Source organism: Polypterus senegalus, chromosome 7 (assembly GCF_016835505.1).
Source record: "Polypterus senegalus isolate Bchr_013 chromosome 7, ASM1683550v1, whole genome shotgun sequence".
In the NCBI taxonomy this organism is placed as follows: Eukaryota; Metazoa; Chordata; class Cladistia; order Polypteriformes; family Polypteridae; genus Polypterus; species Polypterus senegalus.
This window is the reverse complement of record NC_053160.1, coordinates 169,297,462-169,309,993: the sequence shown is the minus strand read 5'-3', so window position 1 is coordinate 169,309,993 and position 12,532 is coordinate 169,297,462. Positions and strand designations below refer to the sequence as shown.

The window sequence follows — 12,532 nt, the reverse complement described above, 5'->3', positions numbered from 1 at the left end:
GTTAAGGAATGAATACTGGAATGTTTTTCTATCTATGTTCTCAAATCCTCAGGCAGCTTCTCCGTTATTTCGGCTGATCCCATCTTCAAGTGTCTTTGTTCATAAATTTCCAGCTTAAACTCTACTCTGTCTTTTTTTCATACCCTCTCTCTTCCCCTTTCAAGGGACTTGCTACAGATAATGTTAACGTCTTGTTTCCTTGCTGTGAAGAACACAATGATGGTTTCAATAAAATATTTTGGACAAAGGCCAGAGAGTTGGATCTGTTCTGGTGCAGTAAATATCTGGACGGTGCTTTCAGAAATAAAGAAAACCAATTGCTTTGAAAATATCTGATAGGGCATCATGAGAATGTTAACAAGCCATAGAATGAAATTGAATGGGTTACAGGAGTAAAAGGTTTAGCTTCTAATTTAAAAAATTGAGATAAAATGACGGGCCTGGTGGAACCAAGTCTGAGACTGTTAGTTGGCCTCAATATTCTTTGTCTGGCAGCTAAGAAACAAACATTTAAGGGCTCTAAATATCAAAATGTAAGTTAATTAAAAAATGAAGGCAGTTGAAGTCTGTTCAATTAGTTGCACTAATTGGTCTTTAATTTAAAATATCTGGAATGAAAACCACTGCTGCCCACTAGGATCAGAGTCTGATATCCCTGTTATACAGTACCAGTCAAAAGTTTTGACACATTCAGAAGTTTTCAGGTTTTTTGATACTGGTACCTTTTTAATCAAGACACTGTTACATTGATTTTAAAAATACAGCGAAGACATTACTGGTATGTGCACCTCTTAGCATTCACGATACGTTCTGCGAAATGGGACTTTATGCAATTTGGATGTTGTGCAAACACCATGTTATATGCAGTACTTGGTTATTTGTGATCATCTAGTGTACCTGTTTTGACCAAATACAGAGGGAACGCTCAAGCGATTTGCTGCTGCCTACGGATTGAAGTATGCTGTTATACGTTAAACTTTTTATTTATAAAGTTCATATTAAATTATTGATAAAGTACAGTACTGAAAGCATCCCGTAGTAGTCTTTTCTGTGTTGCAGATGACACTCGTGTTTGGCATGTACTGTATGTAAGTAAGAAGCCAACTGAGGACTGAGTTTTGTTCCTCATTTAGTTGTCCAGCTGGTCCTTCTAATATTTTCATCCTGGTTAGATCCACATTGCCCTCTTTCAAGACAGTCCAATCCTTTTGTCAATCTTCTGTTTCTTGGCAGTATGTCGCACAGAATAACCTTCATTCTGCAAAAAAACAGACTTGTGTTTCTTGAGAAAGCTGTTTCATTTTCACCATTGATCTCAGAGTTGAACTTTAGGAATGCCAGGACATTGCAACTCAAGTGACATGAATAACTGGTTGAGGTGGTACTGATTTCAATTCAACATCTCTCTAGTAACCAATTAGCATTTGAAATGACTAAGCATAAGCTAAGGGACTTAACCATTAGGACACTTAAGAGAATGTCTGCTGAAAATGGGGCTCTGCAATTGTATGTGAATAGTAAATTTAAGCATTTCAAACAGTAATGGACATTAGAATCACTAATGTCTTGGCTGTATTTTTAAATCAATTTAATGATATCCTGGTAAATCTAACTATTAGAAACATGAACATTTCTGAGTATGTCCAAACTTTTGGACTGATATTGTATCTCTTCACGGGGTTAGCAGAAGCTTTGTAGTTGAACTTGGATTATTTTACTCCCCTACAAGTAAGGTACTAGAGCTGTTGGAATCTAATGGTTTCTTTTTTTTCCTTCAGTCCTAAAAATTCCAACTGCTGTTCCCACTCGTGTTTGTCCCCGGACGTTTGTGACTTGCAGAGATGGGAGCGATTGCATTCCCAGTAGCCACCTGTGTGATGGGGACAAAGACTGCAAGGATGGCTCAGATGAGGCAAATTGTCTTCAGGGTTGTAATAAACCAGGTGAGCTGCTTTTTAAAAATCTTACTTGTGTGGCTTGATTTTGTTTATGATGAACTTGTTCAGGTAAACCCGTTACAAATCCCTTGTATGCATTATCAAGTGTTTCTTAAAAAACGTTCTGCTAGCATTTTGACTAACAATGGCTTTGTGTGATTAGCCACAAAAGGCGAATAAGTGGGCTTTTACATGCCAACCCAAGGAAACAACTGGAATACTAAAGTTTTGCTTCTTACAGAAAACATCCGTTGTATGGATGGACGAAAGTGTATTGAGCCCAGAATGGTCTGTGATGGCAAAGCGCAATGTTTTGACGGCTCAGATGAGTCCAACTGCCAGAAAGCTATGGAGAGCTGTGATTTCCTGTGTGACAATGACAAATGCTTTACTCTTCAAGTGAAGTGTGATGGAGTGCTAAACTGCCTGGACCAAACCGATGAGAGCGACTGTAGTAAGCCCTTGATTTTCTTTTTTGTTTTAGCTCATTTAAAAACCTCTTGATGTTATAACTGCTTTTGACACTACAGATGAAGCTGCTTGATTAGTTTTGTTTATCATGCATTTCCTCTTTAGAAGTGGAAAGGAAACCTGAAGGTCTTCCTGTACGCACCTGCCCAAGGACATTTGTGTCTTGCCGAGACAGCAGTGATTGCATTTCCTTTAGAGAGTTGTGTGATGGGGATTTGGATTGTGCTGATGGCTCTGATGAAGAACATTGCCGAGCAAACTGCAGCAAACCAGGTAAAATGCCCATATGCTGCCCCAGTGACGGAACCAAGAGTTTTAACCAGTGTCTAATGACTTTGTCATTTCTGTCTGAGGCTACTTTTTCCCCTCTTTAGACTGCCGCTTATGTATGTGTGCTCTTTGGGTTTTTGAGAGCAAACTATACAAGCAATAAGTATATGTAATGGATGCCTTGATTGACACTTCTGATCGGTTTGCAGGATTCAAATGTATGGTAACTAAAATCTGTCCAGGTCCTCGGAGGAATTGGGGAGGTGGGGGCTTATGAAATGCTGGCTTTTAAATCCTAAACAGGTCATTTCCAGTGTTTGGATAAAAAGAAGTGTTTGAAGCTAAAGCAGGTCTGTGATGGAGTTCCTCAGTGCGATGACCAGTCTGATGAGGCACAATGTAAGAAGCCAGTGGAAGATTGCGGTTTCTTCTGTGGCAATGGACGGTGCCTTCCTGCACATGTGAAGTGCGATGGCAAGCAGGACTGTGCAGATGGAGCAGATGAGAGAAACTGTGGTGAGTTATCTGGTGGTCTGGTCAGCCATGCTACCACCACTGTCAGTGTCATTTGACACTGCATGTTTTAGCTTAGCCAGAGAACTGCTGCCAAAGTAGTGACAAGGCAAAGAACGCTAATTGTGTTTTATTTAGTTCCCAAGATTATAAGCGTGGCAACCAGCAGCCCACCACCACTGACCTGTCCAAGTCCATCTAGTCCCTGCCTTGATCAGAAAGGGTGTGTTACTCTGGAGCAGACTTGCAATGGTGTGAATGATTGCCAGGATGGCTCTGATGAAGCCAACTGCCCAGTGCGGCCTTGTAAAAAACCAGGTTAGACAAGCCTGTGTTACAACTTTGTTTCTGGAACAGTTGTGTGGTGTACTACCATTTTTGCTGTAATCTTCTTCTCAGGTTTTTTCCAGTGCGCTGATGGGAAATGCATTGAAGAGCAGTTGGTGTGCGATGGATTCCGTCACTGTCCTAGTGGCTCAGATGAGCAAAATTGCCCAGTGTCGCCTTGTGCTTTCACATGTGACAAAAACACTAAATGCTTCTCTGAAATTGTGCTCTGTGATGGAAAAGAAGACTGTGCAGATGGAACTGATGAAGCCAAATGTGGTGAGGGCAATGCTGGTGTGATACATGAGAACTTTCCTTTGCCCTGATGTACCACTCTTTGTACTTTTTTTTTTTTTTTTTCCTATTTGTAGTAACTTCCAGCAAATGTTTCTCTTGAACCCTTACAATCTTACCACCGTTTATATTTGTATGCTTGACTATGCTTTTATCTAATGTGACTTACAAAAAATTGTCAATATAATCAAGTAAACTCAGTCTGGGGGGCTGTTTTAGAACAAGTGTTACTGGACAAGGTTATGGAATTTATTATGACAAGTAAAGATCTAGATAGGTTCTTGTAACCAAGGATGTGTATCGGTCATTATCAAATAGACCGATTCATTGTACAAGAGTGTCTTCGTATGCTTCTTAAACACATTGAGGGAGGCATCGGCAGATTAGAGGTGTGGGCAGCTTGTTCCACCAGCAAGGAGTTACACATGAAGTCTGGACTGAGATATAATTAATGAGTTTTCTTGCTTCTTAACATCAAGGAACTTTAAGGACATCCAAGACAGATTAACATTTCAGACTCCTGTCTCTTCACCTTTTTCCCTATGACTGTTTCAGATATACCATATAACTAATGTTGAATAGTCCCACTTGGTTCAATTTAGGTGACCCTACTTATTGTTAGAAATTCTCTAATTGCTCACTGCCGTGAAATAGGCAGACAATGCACTCCATATGCATATTGTGGCTCTCTAGCTGTATACAGGTGTATCAAGTTCAGCTCCCAATGAGTTGTCCAGATCTGACAGATCTCTCCAGTCCGGTGCATATATTATGTCAGCGGATTAGACTTTCTTGTTTTCACAATTTCAGGCATTAATCCATCAGTAGGTCTCAGAGTATCGCCCAACCAATCCCATATTAGGTGTGGGAGTATCTTGTCACATCTCTAAAGACCATGTGCCACCAGTCCATATATCTAGACTTCATTCCCACATTTTCTTCAGTCTCCACCTTGTTCATTACATGTCTTTAGTTCCACACTGTGTTCAGGCATAAAAAAACTCTGCTTTTGTTAAAGTAACAATTACTAAAGTTGTGGATAACATGTGCATTGACAAAAGTATCAATCGGCAAAGCATGTTCTACTTCAATTTGTGTTTTTTTCGCCTTTGTGGCCAGTCTTTATACAGGCGGTTTTACCCAAACAGCTTTGCTTTCATTTGAGGATACTTCTCTCCATTGTTATCATTCTTCAGCTTGAATGTGCAGCATGTGGATCAGTGCTGGACTGTTTAGGGGACACAGGATGAATGCCAAAGTCCTCATGGACTTCATATGTGTTCACAGATCTTTTGTGTCCATCTTTGTTTTCACTTCATATCTCCATCTACATCCTGGCAATTGACTTCACTTCTCAGACCTAAGCCTATCTTGTACTTGGGCTTTTCTAGATCATGTCATCCTCATTTGCAAACTGTGAATCCTAAGGAATGTTCCTAGTCCGAGTATTTACTATAGCTGGTCACTTTTCTACAGTACACAAGATCAGCTTTTTTATTTTTTATTCGACTGTTGATTTCCTGCAACTGCTACCTGACTGCCAACCATAGTAAACTTGAGTAACGCTATGCTAGACCAGAGCAGGTCATTAATCAGCCCTTTGCTGCAGTTGTGCATTTTAAAAGTAGATTGTATATGCCTCAGAATTTTAATGTAGTTTGATCTTGTAAGTTGCGTTGGATGAAGGATTCCTTCGATATAAAATCTTAAGATTAATTATCCAGTCAATATTTTTTTATGAAGCACTGGTAGAATGATGCTAGATTAGATGTTCTAAATCTTTAAGACCAGCTTTTGGGGCTCCAAGAATAATTCATTGATTTCTTAATGTTTTTTTCTGAAGCTTCTATAAAAGGTCTTCCTACTGCTCCCATGCCCCTGAAATGCCCAAGGACGTTTGTCATGTGTCAAGATGGCAGTGACTGTATTCCTAGTGACCAGCTGTGTGATGATGAGAAGGACTGCACTGATGGGTCTGATGAGGTGGACTGCCCTGAACAATGTCAGCCAGGTGACTGCATCATTTTGTTTTGAAGGCCAGTAGGGTCACCCACATCATCGGAGTGTTAATGGGGAGTGTCTGTATTTCCTACAGAAGTGTGCAGGAGACTAAGTTTGTGGTGTCACTTAACAGATCAGAGACAAGCTAAATATTTGGAATGAACAAAATGGCCGGGCCTTAAAGAAATAAAATTCTCTTGGGCACTTGTTTTCAAACTGCCAGCTGCATACTAAATTGTGTTAAATAATACTTAGGGTTAAATTGTTGTGGGATAATTCGCACTGCTCAAGGCCACAATCTTGCAGGAAGACAGCAGCAGCGCTTTGAAAAAGATTTTGAAAGGGGCATAAGTTAGTTAGGTATGTTTTTTGTTTTTTTCGGATGGTAGAATATTTATAAACCTAGTGCTCCAGGATAGAATTATAATGGGATGGAAAATTGAAGCAATGCACAAAGTGTCCATTATAAAGTCACAAGTAGTTTCTGTGAGGGAAAAGTGAATGAGCAAATACAATGAGAAGATTAAGATGGGGAGATTGAGACGCACCCTAAATGTTTTGGAACTGGCCTTAGTTGGAGATGACAAGTATTAGAACTTGGATCTCTGTGGTTGGTACTCTGTCATAGTAATATCTAAATGTATGAATGTCCTGATGTACTGTACCTAGGCTGGAAAGGAAACGGAGTATCCACTGGAAATCAAGTCAAACTAGTGTCAGAATGCCATATGGGGGTAGAGGTTTAAGAGCCTCTCCATCTGACACCATGCCTAATGTATAGGGATGAGAGCACCCAGGTTTGAGAGAAAAGGGATTTTATCCACTGTAAGAATATCAAATCTGTGTTTTTAAGGCATTCCTAATTCAAAATGCTGAGTTGGTTGTATCTGAAATGTAAATCTTATGATAGTTTGTCACCCATGTAGCTTTTTCCCTGCTCTAGCTCTCCTGCCTACCATACCTCCTTCATTGCCCATGGGCCAGCTGCAGGGTTTTCAGCTGAGAGCCACCATGCTGATGTTTCACCCCTTTACCCAGTACAACTCCCAGAGTGGGGACGTTTCCCTGCCACTCCTGCAGCAGCTCCTCAATGGGGTGTTATGTAAAACCCACAAATTCTGTCCTTCCATAACCACATCTAGTAGTTTGCTTTCTTGGCCTCCACTGCTAGCTCTCTAGTTGCCTTTGTTAATTTTGACCTGGTCGTGCTGGCAACACAAAGAAATTAGATGGTTGCTGTGTTAACAAAAACCCTGCAGAAGGTTGCATTCCAACCAGTCTCTTGGCATTCTGCTGCCGGATCTGAGAACTTCTCTTTTCTGCTTATGTGCCACAGACATTCCTTCCTGCCAGGTGTGGTCTGTCCTGAGATAAGGACACTCTGCAGCTGCTGACCACATCATGATCAGTAGCCTGGGGGTAATGGTTGTGATTTCAGTTGGAAAGAGCAGCTGCTTCCCAAGGTCTGAGCATATTTCCCATGTCTTTCCAGAGGTAAGGAGGGATGCTGGCCGCTTTGCTGCAATTTCTTGTACACTGTCACCTGGTGTGACACATTAAATGTCACTGGGTTTTGCAGCACTGAAGGTTTTGTTCCCTCCATCCTTGCAGTTCTCTAGAAACTTTGCCAAGACCTGGTTGTGCTGCCACCAGAAACACCCCTGTGTAATTGCAACCTTGCATCCTGAAAGAATGTGTTTGAAGGCTTTGCATTAATATTGTTAGAGTGAGTAGTTTTATTTGCTTCCAAACCACTGGCAGAGGTTTCTGGGGTATTATTGGGGTATCCTAAGTTGCTGCTATCAGGAAGCTGAGCTGTACTTGTATGGTTTTCCAGATGTCTGCCCAGGTAGCCCCTCTATTTCTCACCACCTCCAGGCTTGGGTCTTTGGACTGACTTTACATGGGCTGTCCCCAACCCAACCATGTGCGACAGGCATGCACATTTCCTAGGGCACCTCTGTGTGTTGCAGCATGTGTGGGCCTCTTCAAAATGCAGATGATTTTAACAATAGATTCAGAATTTTAAACAAGTTAATTGTGAAACAACTGTTGTAGGATAGATGCTCTTTAAAAGTGCTTTCGCATGTGGATTTTATTATTTCGAAGGTCTAAATTCTGTTACTTGAAATGAATAGCACAGAAATAAGCAGCCCCTCCTGACTCAGCCTCTGAATTGCCATTGTGATGCAGTTTGAGTTTGTGTCCTAACTTACTGCCAACTGGTTTAACTTGGACAGGCATTTTTGACTGCTCAGGCTTATTGCATCAAGGTGTGTCTGTGCTAGCGTTGTCACCTGCCCTTTGTATCTTTTGGTGTAAAACTTGGCCTGCTTCAAAAGCAGCTACAGAAAGATAAAAGGAGCCATGTCCCAGTGCTAGAAACCTTCTACTTAGCTGAGAACTAACAGTTAAATTTCACTCACTGAGCCAAATTCAGCTGCAACCACTGAATTGATGTCAGCCAGGAAGTCTGAGCTGTCTTAAGAAAAAATCGTCTGAATGGAAAGCCGTCCATTTTATTTTGCCTAAATGTGGAAACCACTGACCAAGTGATCTAGATTAATTGGTTATCAGCAGTTGCTACCATCTCTCTGTGTGTGTATATACGAGGTGTGGCAGAAAAGTAATGAGACTGATTTTTTTATTTACCAAATTTTTTCTTTTCAAACATCAATGTTATCCCTTTTAAAGTAGTTCCCTTGGGCAGCTACACACCGATGGAGACATTGTTCCCACTGTTGGTAGCAGCGCTGGAAGTCTTCAACCGGTATGATCTTCAGCATGTCCGTTACACTCTTTTGGATGTTTTCTAAAGTCCCGAAATGACGTCCTTTGAGGACACGGACTGAGGTCAGGTGAATAAGGGGGCTGGGGAACCACAGGAATGCCTTTTGAGGTCAAAAATTGTTATGGACAGGGCAGTGTGACAAGGGGCATTGTCATGATGGAGCATCCATTTGTCTGCAGTGTCTGGTCTCACGTGAATGACCCTTTTTCTGAGCCTTTCAAGGACGTCTTTATAAAAATTCTCCAAGCTTAACACAAAATTTAATGGCACAACGTTGCTCCAAATTCCGCTGCTCCATTTTGCGTGACGCAACCAAAAACACAACTCTCTAATAGCAGTCACAAAAATCACGTAGTTAACGGAAGAAGTTGAAATTCGCACTGAGCTATGGGAGGGTACTGATACACGTGCTCTATAAAGGACAACAGCGCAGCGTTGCCAGATCGCTTGCAGTGTTGCCAGTCTCATTACTTTTCTGCCACACCATATATATATATATATATATATATATATATATAAACAAACAAACAAACACATAACACAACACTTGGATGTTCAGGGTATTGTAACATCGTGAAGATCTCAGAAGTAGTTGTTGGGTGTTTGGGAACAGTTCCCACACAATTTATAGTCCATTTACAGTCAGGATGATTAACACATGGAAAGTGTTGTCAAATTTACCCCAAGAGTATGCTTCACAAAAATCTAAAGAACCCAAGAGTTACGGGGATCAACACATCAGCATGGTAAATGTTAGTTCATGACCATCAGAAAGGCTAAAAAGTGTGACTCATTGACAGGTAGTCTGGGACAATATCTCCCCCACACTCCCAAAAAACATGGCTTTGCATAGTTGCAGATGAATAAATCACAAGACTCTACTGGAGCAGTGTTCTGTACCTTATTGAGACCAAAATAGTGTAGGCTTGTTACACAATGCCATTTTCAGCATAAACAAAACTATTGTCTGAAGAACCTCGTATCAGTAGTCAAGCACTGTGATGAAGCAATAATTTGGGGGTATTTTGTGATTGTGGTATACTTTACTTTGATCAGTGATTCTGCCATGATTTCACTTTATACCAAACTTCAAAATGTAACACCATTTGTCTAAAAATTGGACTGTGGTAATTATCAAAGGTACACCTGAATGCTTGAAAAAGAAAATTAAGGTTTTGAAGTGGCCTAGTCAAAGTCCAGACCTCAACCCCATGGAAATGCTGTGGCTGAAATGTCAAAGGAGTGCTTTTGAACATCAGTTAACTGAAGCAGGTGGAATTCATTTAAATATTTAATCTCTGAGGGGGAAAGGGGAGCATTCACACAGGACTTCTCAGCATTTAATTATAGTGACTTAAGCTTGGATTGGGATTGAGTTTAATTCTAGGACATTAAAGATATCCATTAAAGAATCCCTTAAAGATAGGGTGAGAAGCTCAGTCATCCGGGAGGGGCTCAGAGTAGAGCCGCTGCTCCTCCGCATCGAGAGGAGTCAGATGAGGTGGCTCGGGCATCTGATCAGGATGCCTCCTGGACGCCTTCCTGGTGAGGTGTTCCGGGCACGTCCAACCGGGAGGAGGCCCCGGGGAAGACCCAGGACACGCTGGAGAGACTGTCTCCCGGCTGGCCTGGGAACGCCTTGGGATTCTCCCGGAAGAGCTGGAAGAAGTGGCCGGGGAAAGGGAAGTCTGGGCCTCTCTGCTTAAGCTGCTACCCCCGCGACCCGACCTCGGATAAGCGGAAGAGGATGGATGGATGGATGGATCTAGGACATTAAGGGTTAAATCAGTCTAGATAGTGTAGGCCCTATTCTGAGATCTAAAACGCCAGAATTGGAAAAGGGTATATTTTCATTAGGAAAAAAATCTATATATGTGCATCTCCCATCTGCTTCCTTTCTCAGTCACTGGGCTAATGCTGTTAACACCTGTCAAGAAAAAAAGGTGACGTCGATCTTCTGAAACTCCTGAGATATTCACATATATTGTATGTACAGTGCATTCAGGAAGTATTCAGACCCCTTCACGTTTTTAACAAATTGCCATGTTGCCTCCTTGTGCTAAAATCATTTTAGATTTGAATTAGTCGGTCCCAGTTTGAGTGCTCTGGAGCAGGTATTCATTAAGGATATCTCTTTAATTTTCTCTGTTCAGCTTGCTTTCAATCCGGACTAGTCTCCCAGTCCATGCCATAGAAAAATAACCCCACAGCATGATGCTGCCATCACTGTGCTTCACTCTTGGAATGGTATTGCACGGGTAATTAATAGTGCATGGTTTTCTCTAAGCGTGACGTTTGAATCGAGCTGGAACAGTTCAATATTGGTTTCATCGGACCAGGGAATCTTGGTTCTCACACTAGTCTTTTTAGGTACCATTTTGCAAACTTCAAGTTGGCTTATGTGTCTAACTGATGAGGTTTCTATCTGACCACTGTGCCTTAAAGCCCAGACTGATGGAGTGTTGCCTTTCTCCCCTGATTGTTCAGTTTACCCACATCTAGGAGTATTCATGATTGTTACAAGCTCTTTCCATTTAAGATTTGTGGAGGCTACTATGCTCTTAGGAACCCTCAATGTGCCGAACATTTTTTGCAGCATTCCCAAGTCTTTGCCTCAAAACAAGCCTGTCTCCTAAGCATATCCAGTCATTCAAACAGACCACAAGTGAACTAAAAGTGTAGAAAAAACATCCTGGTTGGCCCACAGAATGGGATGCACCAGAGCCATATTTCAAGTTTCATAGTGTAGAGTCGATGTCATATTTCATTTTTTGTTAAGTTTGCAAAAATTTCTGAAATCCTTTTTTAACTTTGTAATTCTTAGTTATTGAGTGTTACGCAGGTGGAAATCTGCAGACCCGGGGGATGTTACCGATGTGGGACTGAAAAGATAAAGTACTGACACCTAGACTCTTAACCTGCGGGGAAGGGGAAACAGCAATTATCAATAGCAAATGAAAAGTGATCAGTTTTGAATAATGTTGATTTTGTACCAATGAGGAGAACCTCGGTTTTGTCACTATTAAATTGAAGAAAATCAGGATTTGATTTCTGCTATGCAATCACTAAGTGAGGAGGGTGGAAAGGAAGCAGTAGGTTTGCTAGTGAGATAGAGCTGGGTGTCATCTGCATAACAGCGGAAGCTAATGTTATATTTATGAAAGATATTGTCAAGGGGAACGAGGTAAATAATGAAAAGGAGGGGCCCCAGGACAGAGCCCACCTGAAGTAACAGCGGTGGGTTGGGATGTGAAAGTTTTAAGCTGAACAAACTGAGTGCAGCCTGAGAGGTAGGATCTGAACCAATCTAGAGGAGTGTGGGCAATGCCAATCAAAGATAATCTATTGAGAAGAGTAGTGTGACAAATAATGCCAAATGGAAGCGCACCTACACTGGCTCCATAAAACCAGCAGCTTGACTCCTCTGCTACTATCTAGAAGTTGTCTAGACTTTCTCCCACTTGTTTTCTGCAGGTACAATCCATAGCATTTTTATAATTTTAATACACTTCTTTCCTTTAGATTACTTTCGGTGTCAAAATGGGAGAAAATGTATTGAAGACAGACTACGCTGTGATGGCTTTGCACAGTGTCCTGATGGCTCAGATGAGGTTGGCTGCAGGAAACCCACAGAGACTTGTTCTTTCCACTGTGATGGCAACTCCCATTGCTTTCCTGAGACTTTCAAGTGTGATGGTGAACAGGACTGCCTAGATGGAACTGATGAAGCTAACTGTGGTAAGTACGGAGGAAAACTGCATATAGTGAAATGCCCTGGGATGGTGGGTTTTATGGCCTCAACAGTACAGCAAACTCAATTTTACTTCCACAATTTATGCCCCTTATAAAAATCAATTGCTTTAAATTCAAGAACTTTTAAGATCCTTCAGTCGTAAGTTGCATAAGTTTTGGATAGGAGGAATAATAG

At 41.4% G+C, this 12,532-nt stretch overlaps 1 protein-coding gene across 2 annotated transcripts in view; it reads left to right on the top strand.

Moving 5' to 3' along the window:
• The window catches only part of si:dkey-88l16.3 (low-density lipoprotein receptor-related protein 2), a 117,579-nt gene that overhangs the window by 50,068 nt on the left and 54,979 nt on the right, over nt 1-12,532 (top strand). For both annotated transcript variants that reach the window (XM_039759604.1, XM_039759605.1), the window contains 8 exons: nt 1,779-1,943; nt 2,179-2,391; nt 2,514-2,681; nt 2,982-3,194; nt 3,330-3,509; nt 3,591-3,797; nt 5,656-5,823; nt 12,127-12,342. In XM_039759604.1, the coding sequence (XP_039615538.1) occupies nt 1,779-1,943; nt 2,179-2,391; nt 2,514-2,681; nt 2,982-3,194; nt 3,330-3,509; nt 3,591-3,797; nt 5,656-5,823; nt 12,127-12,342 (1,530 nt within the window). The remainder of the gene's footprint in view (nt 1-1,778; nt 1,944-2,178; nt 2,392-2,513; nt 2,682-2,981; nt 3,195-3,329; nt 3,510-3,590; nt 3,798-5,655; nt 5,824-12,126; nt 12,343-12,532) is intronic.